A 19668-nucleotide genomic window follows, 5' to 3' on the forward strand; every position below is an offset into this window, starting at 1 on the left:
TGAATTAGGAATCACGTTATCTAATCACAGAAAAAAAACCAACCAAACAAAAAACAACAACCCAAGAAAACAAAAACAAGACTTGAAAGAAACTTGTTTCAATCATCTGGAATGTATTTTTTGCTATTTGGATTATTTTAAGTATTAACAAGATTTATAAAGGCAAACATGCTGGAACTTCATGAAATGCTTTTCAAGGCTGGGAAAGAGAAACAATTACTGTAAAATACTTTAAGCATTTTTCAGACATGATTCTTCAAAATTAAAAAAACAAAGCCACCAAGAAGCAGTGAGATGCTTCTCTATTCTCAATATGAAAACCAAACATTTCTCCTTTTATTTTTAAATTTACTGGGGCACTGCCAGGAGCTTGATTTACAGAACAGGCTTGGTACTCCAGGGTTACTAGCAAGGAAACTCGTCTTAATAGAAGTAAAATCAGCATGGTCAAACACTACTTACTGTTTTGATAATTTATGGATATGTGCCCTCCATTAGCCTAAGTATGCCAGACCCTTGGAATAATCTAATAGGCCGGTGTTTTAAAATGAGGACAACTATTTTTAGCATTGCAGAAATGGAGCGGAATGTTCAACAACGTACTGTCAGAGGGTTCAAGCATCATCTTCCCCTGTGGAGCACGCACCAAGCTACTCCAGAGCCATCAGCAGGGTCAGAGCTTTGCCTTTAACAAATAAAAATCCCACACCAATTATAGTCCATTAGATGACACCTTCCTTAGCCTACTGGAATATTTCCTTGGTTTTTTTTAAACAGGCTCCTGTTAATGGTTAGGATCATCTGGTAGAATATGAGTTACATAAAAATATAATCAGATTATATTTATTAAAACTCGATTCATGAATTTCCTGGATTAGTCATGTCAGAAAGTTTCTGCTAAACAATATCACATTTTGGTTTCACTGCATCTACCCAATCTTTTCATTCCCTCTTGGTTACTGCTGAACTACCAGCACTTGCTGAGTACTTGCTCAGTGCTATCCTTGATAGAAACTTGATCCATGTGAGTAAGAATAAGATCCTCCTTTAAAATCACCTGATGAAGAAGAGCTTGTGATAGGCAGTTTGTTTCCTTTGCTCTGTCCTGCTTCCACAGCAGCCCCAGCAGAGCAGATACACCATAGTTTGGCCAAGAGGATCAAGGTAGGCTGGTCAGAGGACTCATGTCCTAATGATCAGGGTTTCTGTGGCTTTTTTAAGTAGCTGCTCAAGAAAAAGGCAAATGACTGTTACCCTATTGAACTCATTTGCATATTATAACATAGACTGAGTTCAGGAAGCATCAATCTTTCCTCATTCCCATCCCTTCCCATTACCCATCTTTGGGACAAGACTGACTTGCCTATCCATTCAGGCAATTAGATGTTAAATACACCCCAAATTAAATGACACTTGAAAATCTAGGTTTTGGTGCTTTGCATGCAATCAGTGGCCAGAGGCAGCTCAGGACATCAAAGAACATGGCCACAGGGCTCCTTACTCCAGATTGCACTCTCTTTAGTTGGCATTGTTTCCCATTTTTGCTATTAGCATGTCTTAGAAACATGCAACTCACATAATTTCTATATTCAAATATAGAAATCACATATATTTCACAAATAAAGTACATAAGTCAAGACTTTTTTCCTATATTTTCCTCCCACAAATTATCTTCACCCAACATAAGAAGTCAGAGAAGTTGTTCTGAAAAACTAAAGATGAAAGGATCACTCCATCTATTTTCATGCATAACTACAGGCCGATATATTGCCTTTCCCCTCCCCCCCCTTTTTCTTTGAAAATAAACTGACTGAAGTCTTTGTGTCAAGGACTGGTTTCTGTGCCATCAAAAAATTATCAGCAGAAGCAGAGCCTCTGCTATCAGTAAGTCTTCCTTCTGTGTTTGGCAAATGCAAGAGCTATTCACTACTACTGCATGTCCTTGGAGAGGTGACAACTCAAAAGTGCAGTGCAGACACAAATTGGACATGGGCTCGATAACAATCCAGTTCAGTTGACCTACAACATCAGATGCAGAGCATAAAGAAAATGCAAACAAAATCCATGAGTACACTTCTTGTAGAGTACTGAGAATAGGCAAATAGGCTTCTGGCCGAAAGATTCATAATGTTTTCTAGATGAACAGTTTAGAAAATTAAGTCTAGCCAGTTGGATATTTCTATCATCTGAAGCAGGACAGTAGAAAAAAATTTGATCTTATGGTCACAGACAACTGATAGTTCATTACAACTATGTTTTTTCCCTTACCTTAAATATGTCAAAAGGAAAATGACCAAACTTACACATCATGTATTGATTTATTGCTAATCCAGCCATAACGTGGTGTTAAAGCAAACCTAAATCCTATTAAAGTTTCAACAGAATTGGAAATTAATCTAATTGGCCTTGCTCAAACAATATTTGAAATGCAATAATGTTAAACATATGTTAAAAAACATTATTCAATATGAATTTATTGCTAAGATCTTTAAAAAATAATATAATATATTATGACCATTATACTCATCATAATACTTGGAACTCCAAGTTTATATTAGGAATGTAAACAGCATTGGTCAAACCCTTAGATTTCAGAGGCTATTCTTTACTAGAGAACCATTATTATTATTATCATCATCATCATTATCCATTTCCATAGACTGAAGGTTCAGGAGGCAGGTTCTCAGCAGGTACAAACGTGAGTTTACACTAAAATAATATCTGCCCCACGGACTATGAAATACTGTTAACTATATAATATCTAACCACACAGATATGAAATGCAAAAGAAAAAAGCAGTAAAAAAACATAAGCATTTAAGGTGAATCAGACTGCACATAGACTTGAACTTCTAATCTAGGAACTAACTCATATCAGTACTTTTTCTGAAATACCATGTTGTTGATGTGTTTGTGTAGCTGCAAATTTATCAGCTACTGATAAATAAAGCAGTTAAAGATACAGTTTCCATGTCTCCATTTACACATGGATGTTTAAGACTTTCCCAAGAAATGTATCTCCTCACTTCAAGAATGGTCCCCTTTGATATTTATTTTGGAGACAGATTAAGAGGATATACCGACCACCTAGACTCAGTGGATCTCCTGTCAGCATAGGAGCCCTGGAACTACTCCCTGAAGATAAGGTTCAATTTCTATAAATTCTGAGCACCTTGACATCTCAGCCCAGTAGGGTTGTACTTTTCCCTTTCAGGCCTTTTCTTAACTTCTTTGAGGCTTATTAGCCTACTCTGTATACCACATCTGGGATGCACGACAGAAAGGAGCTACTCCTTTATCTGAGGGACAAGGCTCTTTGTGTGAGTTTTAATCATCCTCTCACTAAAGCCCAATGTTTATTTAGAGAATCAACACTACTCTGACACCCATTTCTCCAGTTGCATTCCTTTCTCATTTTTCTGCGGTTCAGCAGAAATACTGCCAGTACAGTGTATTCTACAGGGTGGTATTTCCTCTGGCTATTTGACAACACTGACATCACAACCCTGTGCCTGCAAAGACACACACATTTCTGTTAACACTTCCTGAAGTCTTACCTCATGGATTCAATATCAGAAAATAAAAATTCTCAGGTCAAAGTATGGGGAAATGGGGTGGGGAAGACAAACTCGCCACAGCCACTGTTACAGTACACATCCTACTGGCTAAGGTTCTCATTAATCAAAGACGACTAGTAAAAGCATCCTGATGCCCTACTATTTTCATTGTTGTCTTTCCCAGGAGAGTTGCTATCATGGCACTGACTAACAAGTGCTGCAAAGGTATCTTCTACTAATTAAAACACAACTCCCACCCACCTCCCCCCCAAACTCCGATTGAGACAACCTCTCCCGTTATGCAGGGTGTTGTCGAGTAGCTTACAAAAAAAGCTTCAAAAATTCATTAAGGAATAGCATTGCACACATTGTACATAATTCTTGTCTGCTAAATAGTTTCCCGCCTTTGCTCTTCCCTCATGGCCTTTGGTGCACCTCTATCAATACCGTATGCTCCACTGGACAGGGAATTTCTTTTCCTTCATGTTTGTGCTACACTGTACAAGAAAGTCTTAAGACCTTCTTATAGGAAGACAGACTAACATGGAGTATTACAGCAGAAGTTCTGAGGAGTATAACACCTCAGAAGTCTGGCATTTTCCTTCCGTGCATACTTTTTAAGTGAATTTTCATTCTGCAAAGTGGACAGCTAAATAAATATTTCCTGAGATAATACTGTCAATACCTATAAATAATATAGCATCTTCCATGTGTAAAGGTAACAGGTTACAACTATTAAACTATGAATTAATTTTTCCTATTTAGTGTCTTTCTTATTACAAACTAAAATCATGTTATCTTCATCTGTATGGGACAAATCGAAGAACTGTCATTCACGACAGAAAGGGAGAATAGTGAAAGGGGTGTTAATTCTGAAGAAAAGCATCAGCTGACTAGCTTCTCGGTATCTGTAAAAAGAAAAAAAATCTGGCTCGTAAGAGGTACTTGTTAAACACAAATCAAACACCTGTCAACCAGCTGGGCCACGTGTGTCACTGCTGAGCCATCTGCAGGAACACAGCCTGCGCCAGTTGCTTTACTTAGTGTGGCCTGGGAACAAGAATCCATTAGACAGAAAGTCAACAGTGGAATTAGCAGCACTTTTTCTTTTAGTGCCCTTCCACTTACTTGTTTGACTTCTTGTGTTTCTATTTTTGGGAGCCTCATGCCAGAGCAACAGTGCTGACTGCTGATTAGACAAGACTTGGCCCAGCCTCAGCATGTCACATTGATTTAATCAGTTCAGACTTGAAACATGCAGTATGGATTTTAGGTGTTTATAAATACTGGTTAGCAGTGGGAATTAGAAAATAAAATACATTCTAGTTTGCAATACCTATGAATGATTTTACTATAGTATTAAAATGCAGTTTTTATTTCCAACAACTCAGTATCTATGCATTTAAAAAAGCAATTTACATGGAATTTGGAATACAAAACCTATGTTATAATTTTAAGGGTTTTTTTGGTGAAGAAGTATATTCATTGACATTAAAAATGGACATCTGAGCTGCATTAGTTTAAATATTAATACAACTCACCCACAAAAAAAGAGTAAAGGAGAGTTAAAAGGTCACAAGTCACAGCCAACAGTATTATCTATAAACTTTGTATAATTTGTACTATGTATGAATTTTCTACTGTATGACACTGACAATTTTTAAAGAAATCTAATGTGCTACTTGTAATAGCAGTTATTATCCAGTGAGAAAATACTCTTATATATAATTTAAATAAAGTACAATAACATAAGTTACACATAATTATCCTAATATGATTCATCAGGCCCAAAATCTAGTATTCTGTGAGGTCCAATACTTAATGCCTCAAAAGAAGACAAACAAACTAACCAAAATGTGTCAGACAAGCTGTACAATGTGGCAGTACAGTAAGAAAGATCCTTCCTCCCCCATTAGTTCATTTCCTGCAATGTGCTGCTGCCAGCTTTTACAATGTTAAATCTTGTAATAACAAGTTTTTCTCTTAAAGCTCGGTTTTCTGATGAGATGTGGAAAGTTCAGAATATCAGTTTCAAAACATACAGTCTCTAACTCTCAAAACTGAAGGAGAAAAAAACATACAAAACTAAAATCTATGTACCACAGAAACCTTCCAGAAAGGCTCCAATACACTATGAACAATTGAAGAAGAATCCTCAAGCCTCCCCCTGCCCTTTCAAACTCTGTAAGGTCCCAACTGAGGCTTTTCAAACATAGTTAAGAATCCCAGAGCTGGGCAGGCTCACAGCTAGAGTATTCATGAATCTCTGATTAAGGAACAAAGAGCTGCATTTAATGACTGCATTATTTAACATCTGCATTATATTTTACTTCCACATTACATAACATGCTAACAAAAGCCTGCCCTGTGTGGCAGCATGCCATGCTTCGTTTTGCTCCCAGCATCCCAGACCCCTGTAAAATGGATGGTGACCTATGATTGCCGTGGCCACACCTCACATCACAAAGGTTGCTGCTGCACTCCAGGCCCCCGTGACCAGCCACATTCTACTGGTTATTACAGTTCCAATGCAAATACCAGAGGGTATATATACCCTTCCACTCCCACTCTTATCTCACCAGTGTCACTTCGCCTGAAGGAGCCCACGGCTTTTATGCCAAGCAACACAAGAATTGATGTCTGGCTTCCAAAATACATTTGCGCTTTTGTTCTACGGAGACATACTAATCTGATTTTTAGCGAAGCCACAGGAGGACAGAAGACAATGCCATTTCTTTCCTCAGATGGGACTGAAGTATAATTTGTTTTTCCTCAAAAACAATGATTCCTTAAATGAAGTCTCTGCTCACCAACACCTACAGCAGTCAGTAACACCATTCCCCCCAGAATGGAAATAACACTCAAGCAATGCCACGTAAGGTAATTTGATTCCATGGAGCTTTCCATCAAGAACTGAACTGAACTGCTGTCATTTAACTTTAGGAATTGAAAAACCAAGGAGCTCAACAGTTCCTGGAGTTGTGAACTGCAAAAATCACCTAATAAGGCAAAAATAAGTCAGCACAGCAGACAGCTCTCTGGAATCAAATTTATGATCAAAGGCTATTCAAAACACTTCCCTGTAATGCTAAGGAGAGAGCAAGCAAGCAAGAACTATACATGCTGAAGTGATGAAACAAGCTGTAGAAAACATAGTGGTTTAAAGTGTATTTTCCCAGTAAGGTATTTTAGAAAGCAAATTTATAATCAGAAATCTGCTGAGACCTACTATTTTCATATTCATCCATCTCTTTAAATCAGATGTATATTAATTATACACAAAGATATTACTGAAAACACAAAAAGAATACAAAACTCATAGCAAATTTGTTACTGAAATACATGGTGTCCAACCACCTGATCTCCAATGTCCAGCAATTCTCAACCTCAAGGTTTTAAACTTGGTGGTAAGAAAGATTCCAATTGGAAAACCACCGTCTTTCTCTTTTTGAGGCTAATCTATTTCATTGTTTACCCATAAAAAACCTGGTTTTTAAAAATTTGCATTGTATTTCCTATTAAATTTTTGTTTTGTCTTTACATTCTTACAGTTCACAACTGTAAGAGCAGGAGTATTTTGGAAAGCTTTCTGATGTCAAATACTTTTTCTATAATTCTGATTATACTCTTTTAACTCCAAAGTAAAGCAGCACAAAGATTTTTCAAAAGTTGCATAACTAGAACAATATATGTCGATACCTTATCTAAAGATTTTAAAATATAACTGATTAGCAATGACAGGAGCTCAGAAACTGGATGGCACTGAATAAAAGACAGACTGAGTATGATGGCTTTAAGCAGTACCTATCCAGTGCTCCAAACGCATTTTTGGAAGTTTTCTCAAAGATGCTGATGAGCTACCTTGGAAATATCCTGACACCTGTCAAGGACCTCTACAGCACATGAAATGTGGAAGGCAAATCCAGAGGTTTTTCAAGGCAGCTGCAAGGAAAAGATTGCATTACCATGCATTACCAAGACTGCTCAATACCAATGTCTCCTCAGATTTGCATATTTACATGAGTGATTAATGCTCCAGAAGCATATGCTGAACTGGCATATCAGGTCATATATCCATGGCCAAGTCAAATATACCTTGGAAAATTCTAGACAGAGTGCCCATGGTCTAACTGCAGCAATGGGGAAAGCAGGTCAATGGTCGCAAGGATCTTCACAATCATATTTTAATTCAAATGTACACTTTACAAGTTTCAGGTTCTGGATTTCATTAAATAGCTGGCCTTGAAGACCCAACCCTGGAGTAACTCGGTATGGAGATGGGTATTAAAAGCATCTCTGAAAGCAATTTGAAGTCAGATGCTACACTAGCATGTTGTTTGGGGGCTTCCAAAATTTTAAATTCATGTAGTAATATTTAAATTATCTTGTAAAAGATAGCACTGGATGTTTCAAAGACATGTTTTATACTGAGCTTCTGAATTAAATTAATTCTTAAAAAATAATCTTACAATGCAGCAGACTTCAAACTCATTTTCTCAGGTACCACCAGGAAAGGAGAGCTCTTCCCACCAGGCAATACAAAGTAGAATGTTTTGATGCAGCATTCATACCACAAATGGAATCTATATCACATTTTGGGAAGCCTTTTACTAATCATTTCCTTACCTGTACCAAATACAGAGAGAATCCTATAACAAAAAGATAATCAAATTTATCAAGAATAAAATAATCAGTGTTGGGTTTCAAAATCAGTTAAAACTGAAGACAGCACACTGATATTGAACTTGAGAAAACTGAAGTTACAGATAACGATAGCACACAGTTAAATGAGAAAAAAAGGCCACCACAAACAGCATTATTTACTCTACTTCTGTTATCTTCTAGTTCACAAAATATATGAGTTCATGTACATTTTGTTGGGCCATCATCATCACAAATACATGCATTTGAAAAAAAGAAGGAATAATCCTTTTACAGATACCTACTGCATAGTTTCATGTAAACCCAATCTCATTTTCATGACTCAAAGTACAAATAGCACTCATACATTTGGTACAGCATACTGAATATCTCACTGCTTCAGTGAGATATTCACTGTGCAAAACCAGCTATTTTGAAAAGCTTAATCAATATATTTAATATTTTATGTTGTCTGTTCATAATCGAGATTGCAAAATAAGGCATTTGAAAGTCAAGTATTCAAAGTGAACGTTGTCACAATATTTCACAAAATGTAGTTTAGGAAACATAGATACATCATCTCCATTGCTCTGAATTGTATACTATGAATCATAAGAAAGGAATTACTATGGAGGTTTGGATAAAGGGGAAAGGACAAAACCAGTTTAATTTGGTAAGTCTTCTGAATGTTGTGATTTATAGTTCTGCCTACATCGATTTTATTTTTCAGAACATAGTCACCAATAAAGTAGAAAAAATATTTTCATAATAAAAAAAAAATAGACAAATATGGAAAGGCCAAGAACAGAGCAAATAACACCTTCAGCAGCTTGAGTCCTTTGAGCCTTACTGCCATCAGAACATTCTCAGAGGCATAAGATCTTTTTGGTTAGCAGGATTCATAACACATAAGATACAGAATTGTTAAGGTTGGAAAAGACCTCTAGGATCAAGTCCAACCTTTAACCTAACATTGACATCTTCACCACTAAACCATGTACCCAAATGCCACATTTTTTGAACACTTCAAGGGATAGTGACTCAGCCACTTCCCTGGGCAGCATATTCCAATGCCTGACCATCCTTTTTGATGAAGAAATTTTTCCTAGTATCCAATCTAAACCTTCCCTGGTGCAACTTGAGGCCATTTCCTCTTGTTACCTGGGACCTTTTGCTACAACCTCCTTTCAGGTACTCGGAGAGACCAATAAGGTTGACAACTCCCCAGGGTGGCAACCTGTGTCTCAGAAGCAGGAACTCTCCCGCTAAACTTTTCAAGTACACAGAGATGGTCCACCCACTAAAATGTATATGCCAAAACAGTTGAGAGGTTCATGTTGACTGTCAAGTCATCAAAGGTCAGCTAAAATTAACCCCATAACCCGAACAGGACTTCATCACCTAGCACCTAGGACATAAATAAACATTTAATTTGGAGCTTCATTACCATGGCGTTATAGACCCAGAAGCAAAGAGAAGGAAAGGACTTGAGTTATTTAAGTGAGTGAAGGGCAGGAAAAAGAAAATTCTCAACTATACAGAGGCAAATCAAAACCAACTTGTTCAAGTTTACAAAAAGCTCAGAAAGAAAAGCACAGAATGAGCTCCCTGTAAATGAGAACAGAGAGATCTGGTGGTTGGTCGATGTCAACCCCCCATCCTCAGAAAATGACTAAGAACACATTTTTAAGGCTTGACTACTTGATCCTAATTATGGTTCAAAGTGTATACCTCCTTAAGCTAGACTATTCGAAACACTTAGAAGTATATTATAAAAGGAGGATCACGGAATCATATAAAGGCTTGAGTTGGAACGGATATTAAAGATCATCTAGTTCCTACCCCTCTGCCATGGGCAGGGATGCCACCCACTACACCAGGTTGCTCAGGGCCTCATCGAACCTGACCTTGAACAATTCCAGGGATGGGGCATCTGTAACTTCTTTGGGCAACCTATTCCAGTGCCTCACCACCCTCTGAGTAAAGACTTTCTTCCTAGTATGTAACTTAAAAGTCTCGTATTTCAGCTTAAAACCATTCCCCTTAAAACCATTCTGCTTCGTGCAGAGTCCCAAAACAAGTCCCAATACTTATCAAGGAAGTAGACCATCCGTATCAATTCCCCAGTGGGTGCCAAGGAAAGGACCTGCACATATGCAGCCTGCGTGGAAGTAATATGGCAGTATGACTTCAGCAGGGAGAAGCCTGTGGGTCTCACCAACAGGAAACTCCTCTCACCATTTCAGTATGACAAGAACACTAGGAAAATAATTAAACTTTTTTAATAGGAATACTTTACAGCAGTGTACCAATCTTGCTTACCAATCTTGCCTGTGATGTGACCCTGCACACAGCAGTAGTAGATGAAGATCATTCTTAATGGCAGAGCAATCAGTTCTTGTTGCCGTAATGAGGTTAGTCTAATTGCTAGATTAGTGTTGCTTAATTTGTGAAGCCTGATCTGCAACAGATAGGTGACTGTCATACACCTTAAAGTACTCCAGTCACCTCAAACCTACACTTCAGGACAGATTTAATTTCTCAGGCCATAACCAGCACTCTGTCTGCAATCTAATTATATTAAATAGTTTCAAAAGTGTATCCAGAGTCCATTTCACTTGCTAATTGCCAAAAAGTAGGCTGTTTTCACACACTTCGCTGAACAACTCCAGAAGGCCAAGGCATAGGGTCTCACGTGCATAGGGATTCTGATTTATCACAACATTCCAGTTCTTCTTGTATTATGATTTGACAGCTATCTTGAAGTGTTCCCAGAAGGCTGAGCTACAAATCAGTCCTAATTGCAGGAAAGGGATCATTCCATCTCTTCTGGTAGCCTACAAAGCAAGCAAGTTTCCTTCCAAGGGAAGACTACTACACTCTTATTTTTTAGAACTATAAATTAACAGCTCATAACAATCTCCTCTGATACTCTCAAGGATTTGTTCTGTTGCCCTAAGTAGGTTTTACCATTTAAAAGAAAAATCTCTTAAGACAGTTCCCTGAAAAAGGACAGGGAGAAGGAAATAGGTAGGTGGGCAACAAATAGACAGTCACATATGCAATGGTGCCCACTATCTACTATGCTGTGACTTTGGGGGCCTGACATAGAGCTCCCAGGGACTGCATTAGACTCTTGACTCTCTAGATTGTTTATCAGCACCATCACACTGACTGCTTTTGACCTAAAGGCAGATGAGACAACAGGCACCTTGTGGTGTATTGGCAGTCAATAGAAATCTCATTTTTTACTTTGGCAGCTTACAAGAACTGCATTAGAAAAAACAGTAAAATGGTAGAACTACGGCCTGAACACTCCTCTGTTTTCTTTAGAGTGTTAAGGCTATTCTTATGTCATCCTAGAGCCAAGAATTAAATGCTGTTCACTGTATTAGTCCTTAGCAGATCCAATCTCTAAAATGGCAAGAACCTCCTAGAAATCTACACAACTTGCTTATGCACCTATTATCCAGTCAACTGTTGCAAAACCACTGTAGCATTTAGTGAATGGGAAATTATGTTGTCAGTGATAGTATGTCTGAAAAGTGACAGAAGTCCAAGTGTCACATTTGAACACAGACTGAACAATTTTCACATCTTAAGATCCTTGAAAGTCAAGGTCACATATGAAGCTTACAGAAGTTTCACCATTTATGCAGATCTTGAAAATCAAGTATACAAGCATTGAGCACTGTTCTGGAAGACTCTCCTGTTGAGATTCTCTCAAATACTAGAGTCTATTGCATAGTATTACTATAATTTCAGTTTTTCACTACAATGTCAGTTATGTTTGAGATAATCTAAAGAAACAAGACTTCCAATAGCCAAGTTTATCTCATACTAATGTAAACATCCAAAATAGGTCAAATGAATTGATATTGTTGCTTACACATAACATCATGAGTAAAATCTGTTGCTTATTTATTTCCCTTTCTCCAGGGAAAGAAGTATGAGAAATGGAGTACTGCAGCAGATAGTTTTGGGGTGTATTACAAAAAGCCCTCTGTTCTTTGAAGCCTCAAACTGCATTTACATTAAAAAATATTATATAATTTCTTTTTTCTTCTTCCTGTTTCTAACTAATTATAACATCTCCAACAAAAGATAAAGCATGTTGAAGGTTTTAAGAGGATAAACAAACAGCACTAGCTCCTGAGAATGCTCTCCCAGCACTGCACAGTCTGCACCTCAGTGTCCTGAAATGTAACAGATATCCTTGTATACAACAGTGCTTAGAGTATTTTATCATAGAATCATAGAATATGCTGAGTTGGAAGGGACTCATCAGGATCATTGATTCCAACTGGCCTGGCACAGGACACCCCAAGAATCACCTTGTGTGCCTGAGAACATTCTCCAAATGCTTATTGAACTCAGACAGGCTTGGTGCTGTTCCTCTACTTCGTTTAGTTGTCTTTGATCATGTACAGTGTTAGCATCCAGAACACCACACTTGAAGGAGCAAAAAAGTAAAAGACTCCACAAATTTATATAGTTCTTGAGGCATCAGCTGAGAGGCAGAGCACGTTAACACCTTTCACAACACAAGGAAAATAGTGATTCTGCCTCCAGAAAGAAGTTGATAATTGAACAGAGCACTGTACTACTCTGCATAGACATGACAACTCCAGCTAGCAGAAGCTGGGTAGCTGGATCTCAGTTTCTTCATCTAGCTACGCATGTAAAAAATATTTTGATTGCCTTTTTTATTTTAAAAGTTTTCAGTTTTGACAGTTTCAGACTTCACGGTAGTTCATTTTTAATTTGCAAAAATGGTATGGTTTTTACGTAGTCTGAATTAAAAGAGTTATAATGTTCAGACAAAGTACAATGTCTTGATATTAAATATGATCTAACTGTTGAGCCTTATGTAAACTAACAGGAGCTTTGGGATTTGGCCTGACAATGAATCTGCAAGGCACTTAGCAAAAAGAAAACCCAAACAGTATTAACCATGGAAACTGTAATAATAACTGGTAGTGGAAAAGCAACATAGCCTGGTAATTTTAAAAGCAAGATAACATCAGAGTAGGAGCTACAGCAAGAGCCAAGGGAAAACACAGCTACATTCTAGATCAATCTCAATCAATGTACAATGCTTTACAATAACTCTTCCCATTAATTCACAACTAGGAGCACAGTAGATCAAAACACTGTTTAGCTGGATCAAATCAAAGGTTTCTATAATCAACTTTATGACTACAACTGTGGCAAGAACAGGTGTCTACAGAAAAACAACAGTGTAGCCATAAAAACTTCTCTAGTGGGTTTCCCAGACTTCAGTGTCTTGGAGCTCAGACAAGCAGCCTGACACACTTTGTGGATTTTACTCCATCAGTTTTCTAATACATTTGCAGACTTTTTAAGTTTTGTGGCAGTGTTCAAACTGTAATAATGTAACAGAAAGAATGAGCCCTTTCTCTCCTTTTTGAACTTGCTATCAGATAGGTTTGATGCTCTAGTTCACACACTGAAGACTAGAATAAATAAATAAATCCCTATTAATCTTTTCTGCTCCATTCATTACTGTATAGAGCACAGAACAGGACACCTCTTATCTTAGTTGTGTCTTTTTCAGACTGAAGTCCACATTGTCACACCTTAACTGGAAGATGCCCAATGCTCTTGATCACTCTTGACACCTCACTTGAATCTTTTCTGGTAATATTAGATCCACACTGAGATGTGAGAATCAGAACTGTATACATCATTCAAGTTGCAGCACAATACGGATTCATCAATAATGGTGATATTAAGATGTTTTTGCTTTGTTACCTATTCTCTTCCTAATAATTTCTAAATTCTGTTTGTTTATTTGACTGGAACTAAACAGCGAGTCCATTTTTTCACTGATCTGTAATTCAAAGATCACTTTCCTGAACAATAATAGCTATTCCAGAGTCTTACATAAAATGCATAATATTTCCTTTGTTTTCCTCTTCATCTGCATCACTTGGCTATTACTTTCTCTGAGTTTTACATATCATTTTAGAATTCAGTTCCTCAATATTGCAATGTCCTTTGAACATCTTTGCAGCCTGCTCTCCATTTTTCTACCACATATTACTTAACATCAGCAGCAAATACCTTGATTTTAAACTCAAATCTTTAGTAATAATATGTATCTACTGCCCACTTTCAACAAAACACAATTTGAAACATAAATAGTAAGTAAACATAAAAGACAGTTTCGTAATTTTATGTCCAGTAAATCACAGATTTCAAAGTTGATGATGTGAAACTCTGCTTCTCTCATTACTTAGAAATCTGGATAACTACAAAATAAACCAAACCCTTTGCCATTACTAAAACACTGCATACACGAGACCATCATGTCAAACAATAAAGCTCAATATCGAAATTCTGAGCCTTCCACAGCAACAGTTGCCTTTAAAAGACATAAAGGTTTACGGCACTGAAAGAACAGTAACTGGAAGTACATGATGCAAAAGAATCTAAATTGAGAGAATTGAGGGTTGAGAACTTACATCATGATGCTGAAGATACCACTGAATTAAATTTCAAAACATTTTTAAAAAATCGGCACTAACATATGTACTTGGAGAGTTTCATTCATTATATATTAACTGGCTTCCATGTATATGCTGAAAATCTACTATTATTTCAACTGTTTCTATGGAAAAGAAAAACAATGAAATCACAAGATATCAAATGATTAGAAACTCCAGCAACAACCTGTTTCCTCAGTGCTATGAGAGCTGTCTTCTATACTGAAGTTGCTGGATGTTAGACTTATAGAATTCCTCTAATACGGGTAATTAGCACTGAACCCAATAAATGCGTACAACTGTCTTAATCTGTACACTAACATTCTGAAATGAAACCTATCCTCTCGAATACACAGTCTAGGCTGTCATGCCTCCTCAGTTATTCCAAGTCTTTGCTTAAGAAGTTAGTGGTGTTTGTCCCAAGCTTTACCAAGCAGACTGTTGAGTGCACAAGAGCTCTTATTTAGGCTTGCAGACCACAAATGGGCAGTGGAATAAGTATTCCCTTTAGTTCCCTCACTAAAGGGACCAAATGAGCACATCTGCAGAGAATACTATTGATCTGCGTGGCATTTCAGTGTGCTACAAAAACATGGCAGTGCAGGTAAGAAGTCAATTTTCTAATAGAAGTGTTCTATCCTCCCATTTCTGTACATGATTACAGATAATCCACTGACATAATGAACACTTCTCATGAGTTAAATTACATATCAACATAGACAAACATACCTTTTCGCCAGGCAGACCAGCAGCTCCATCCTGTCCTTTCACGCCCATTTCACCCTACAAAACAAATGGATCAGTTAGAAGTTCTACAGACCTCTGAGGTTAACACAACTACTCAGGTCATATCAGACTCAACAGAAAAGCATCTTCTACCTGCTTTTTTGCTTAGTAATGTAGTCACTGTGGAGGAGGATGCCTTACATGTAACACTAAAATCAGACAAAATAAATGTATTTTAATACACCTGTAATGTCAATTCAGACCTTCATCTGACAAATTGTACATCCACATTTCCATAAAAGCAGGTCCACTGATTTTAAAGGAATTCATTGCAACAGCATAGTGAAACTAAGAGGGTCCAATTTCAATAGGTAGACTGTGTTCTACACTGAGAAACCTCAACAAGTAATACAGGTTTGTCTAAAGTCACATGCCCACAATATTTTTAAAAGACGCTATTTAAACTCAGTTCCTCTCTCCCTCCGTTTTACCCCTCAGAGAAACCTTACCCCAAACCATAAGCAATCCATAAAAATATTTTAGTTTTAAGAGACAAATGACCATCTGATCAGGACAGTTATGGAAGATCCCAGCAGCTGCAAATAGGACCATAAGAACTAAAAATTACATAAGAAAACATCAAACACAGAAATTTTGTTTTAAAATGTCAAGTATAAGGTTTATAAAATTTAAAATAAAAATTGTTTGGATGCTAAAGGAATACAATTAAAAAACTGAAATCACATAGTCTTAATTTAAAAACAAAACTATAACAGTAGGTGTGTCTACTTGTACCAAGAAGAGAACATTCTCTAGCAAACAAAATGCTGCAGCCTTTCCTGGAGTAATCCAATTTTTTATAAAGAAAACATCACTTGTTTGAAAAGAAATAACTATCAAGTAGTTGTTTGAGAGAAAGGGTTGCACAAAGAAGCAGAAGAAACACATTTACACAAATAAATGGTTCCTAAAATAGGTTGCAAATCTAGGTTTGGAGCTCAAATCTAAAATTGTACACCCAAAAGTCGCTGCTGAGGAGTTAGTGCCCAAGATCTCTAAACTCATAAAGTGCATAACTTTTTAAATAGCAAGATCCTACTGGTAATAGTTCCAAAGTTCACAAGAGAAACATTAGAAACTGCACAACTCTACCCCATTCCAGTAGTTCCGTGTCTTCCCCAAGAACAAGCAGAATGGTTTCCTATCTGGATGACTGTTTCTGCATTTTGCATGAGACTGTCCCCACATAAAGTGCATAACCATTTCTTAAATTACAACCTAAGTCTCTCTATCAGGTTTAAAGAGATTTTAATTAATGCAGTTATGGTACTATAACATCAGCTAGGTATCTCAGAACTCAGTATCAGAATACAAACACAGTTCTAAAGCTTTAAAAAAAAAAAAAAAAAAACAAAAAAAAGGAAAAAAGAGAAACACATAACCCCCCCCCCCCAAAAATCTGAAAGAGCTTCACAGACAGAATATTGTAGTAGCTTTATCTTTTCAGAGCAAACACAATAACTCTGTTCTGAAATTAAGTTAACCTTTCTGAAGTTAAGAAAAGAGTAGTAAGATTGTCAAGTACATAAACCCAGTATTTTTTATATCCAAGAATCATAAAGGTCAGAAAAGACCTCCAAGATCAAGTCCAACCTTTGACCGAACGCCATCATGTCAATTAAACCATAGCACCAAGTGCCAAGTCCATTTGTTTGTTGGACACTTCCAGGGATGGTGACTCCATGACTCCTCTGGGCAGCCCGTTCCAATGACTGACCATATTTTCAGTGAGGAAATTCTTCCTGAGCCCCACCTGGCTACAACTTCCTTTCAGGTGATTGTGTAGAGTGATAAGGTCACCCCTGAGCCTCCTTTTCTCCACGCTAAACAACCCCAGTTCCCTCAGCCACTTCTTATAAGACTTGTGCTCCAGACTTTTCACCAGCTTTGTTGCCCTTCTCTGGAAATGCTCCAGAACCTCAATGTCCTTCTTGCAGTGAAGGACCCAAAACTGGACACAGTACTCAAGGTTAGGCCTCACCAGCATCAAGTACAGATCTCTGGTCCTGTTGGCCCCATTATTTTTGATGTCATTGGCCTTCTTGGCCACGTGGGCACACTGCTGTCTCATGCTCAGTGGCTGTCAACCAGCACTCCCAGGCTTTTTCCGCCAGGCACTTTCCAGCCACTCTGTCCCAACCTGCAGTGCTGCATGGGGTTGTTCTGCCGAAGTGCAGGACCTGGCCCTTGGCCTTATTGAACCTCATACGATTGGCCTCAATCCATGGATCCAGTTTGTCTAGATCTCTCTGCAAAGCCTTCCTACATTCCAGCAGATCAACATTCCTGCCCAGCTTAGTGTCATCTGTGAACTTACTGAGCATGCACTCAGTCCCCTCATCCAGATCATCAATAAAGACACAGACAGCTCTGTCTCAAAAGTAGACCAAAATCCTGTGTTTGTGAACATCAATCCACTGCCACTACAATAAATAAAGTAGGACTGGGCCCTGGTTACCTTATCTAATCACTCACAGAGTGACTCTCTTATCTATGCATGCTGTTTCCTTATGCCACTTGCCAGTATTTTGATAGAGCAGACCTTCATTACATTCAGCAGTGTATTTTTATACACTGTATAGTCTACAATTACATAGCCTGCTACACTCCAGGAAGCCTTTAGCCTTACTAGCCAATTAACCAAGGTATGTTTACTCTTCTGTTCCACTTACTGCAGACAGACTCCCCACCTTGAAGACAATTATTTTCCACTGCAAATTAGATCTGCAAGTTATTCTTCTGTCTTCTAGTTGTGATTTTATTAACCACAGGCTGAAACGTTATAGTTTTTCATGCATCTATGAGTATAAAGGTCAGAACTATTGGTTGTATGACCCCTAACAGAATTCATGTAGGCAGCATGACAGACTAAAACCAAAAACAGAGTGAATGCATTTTTAACTTTTTTTTTCTTAATGACATTTTGTTTTCCTTCTGCAAATCTCAAAGTCCTTCAGGAAAGTGAAGTATATGAAGTATATGATGTCAGAAGAACAACTTCGTAAGGTGGTGAACACTAGTAGTACAATGAGGTACACTCATTGTGTAACAACATTCAAAGGTAGAATCGTGAGTCTACTGTTAGGATTTACTAAGAGTACCAGTGAAAATCTTTTTCAATTGAGCACAAAATATTTATTGAGTAAAATACTTAAACCACGGTACATTTTTTCATATTGTGATCTATTGCAAGCAATAGGATGGCTATTATCTTTTTGACGATGTTTGTTTTGGTAAACACATAAACAGACAGCGTGGAAATTCAGCATGCTGAAATTAAAAAGAAAAAAAAATGCTTCTGTCTGTCAACTTTCCCTAAAGCTAAGCCAATCTAAATTCTAAAAAAGAGTTTGCAGACAGCAAACATGCTTCTTTTCAAAGTCACCAATCAGCCTCCTATCTGAAGTGGAAACAATTTTGCACATCTGAGATTGCCTGCAATATTACACTTTGAAAACCTAAAGCCCAATGCGATAGAAAGAATGACAAAGTGATAACTAGTTAACAAATTACAGTCCTTTCTCATATAAAACCAAAAACCACTCTTAAGAATATATTTTATTTAAACATGTTATTTTGTCTCATGTCTATTTACGATATATTTACATTGTAATATGCTGTAGGATTAACTTGCCATAGTAATATTTAATCTAGAAAACACAGTCTACAAGGAATTTTGGAGGAGGAAAATGTTCTCAGCAGGATTCAGTACTAACCAGGTACAGATGATGACTTTAATAAGAAGATAAAAGCAAATGCACTTAGTAAAGAGAGTAACATTAACATGGCCTAGAGCACACACCGCTAGAGCATTGCATTACAACATTGCTCTTGTCTACAACGGGGACCTATTAGTTCAGATAAAATGAGTAACATACATCAGTTGTCAAAACACTCGACCTTAATCAGGTTTGGTTTGATGAGATTTGATTAAGTAAATCAGCTTTCCCAGTTGTCACCATAGTTATGTGTGCCATAATGTTGTGGTTTAACCTCGGCCACCAACTCAGCCCACGCAGCCACTCGCTCATTTCCACCCCTCGGTGCAATGGGGGAAAGAATCGGAAAAGTGAAAATGAGGAAATTTGTGGGTTGAGATAAAGACAGTTGAACAGGTAAAGTAAAAGCCGCACACACAAGCAAAGCAAAGCAAGAAAATCATTCACCATTTCCCTG

The 19668-nt window shown here is 37.5% G+C and overlaps 1 protein-coding gene across 1 annotated transcript in view; it reads right to left on the reverse strand.

Moving 5' to 3' along the window:
• COL19A1 (collagen type XIX alpha 1 chain) overlaps nt 1–19668 on the reverse strand; it is a 184923-nt gene that overhangs the window by 121814 nt on the left and 43441 nt on the right. Inside the window, exon 10 of the mRNA XM_018078330.3 lies at nt 15436–15489. Coding sequence (XP_017933819.1) covers nt 15436–15489 — 54 coding nt within the window. The remainder of the gene's footprint in view (nt 1–15435; nt 15490–19668) is intronic.

This window comes from Manacus vitellinus, unplaced genomic scaffold (genome assembly GCF_001715985.3).
Source record: "Manacus vitellinus isolate BGI_N305 unplaced genomic scaffold, ASM171598v3 scaffold_4_pilon, whole genome shotgun sequence".
NCBI classification, from domain to species: Eukaryota; Metazoa; Chordata; class Aves; order Passeriformes; family Pipridae; genus Manacus; species Manacus vitellinus.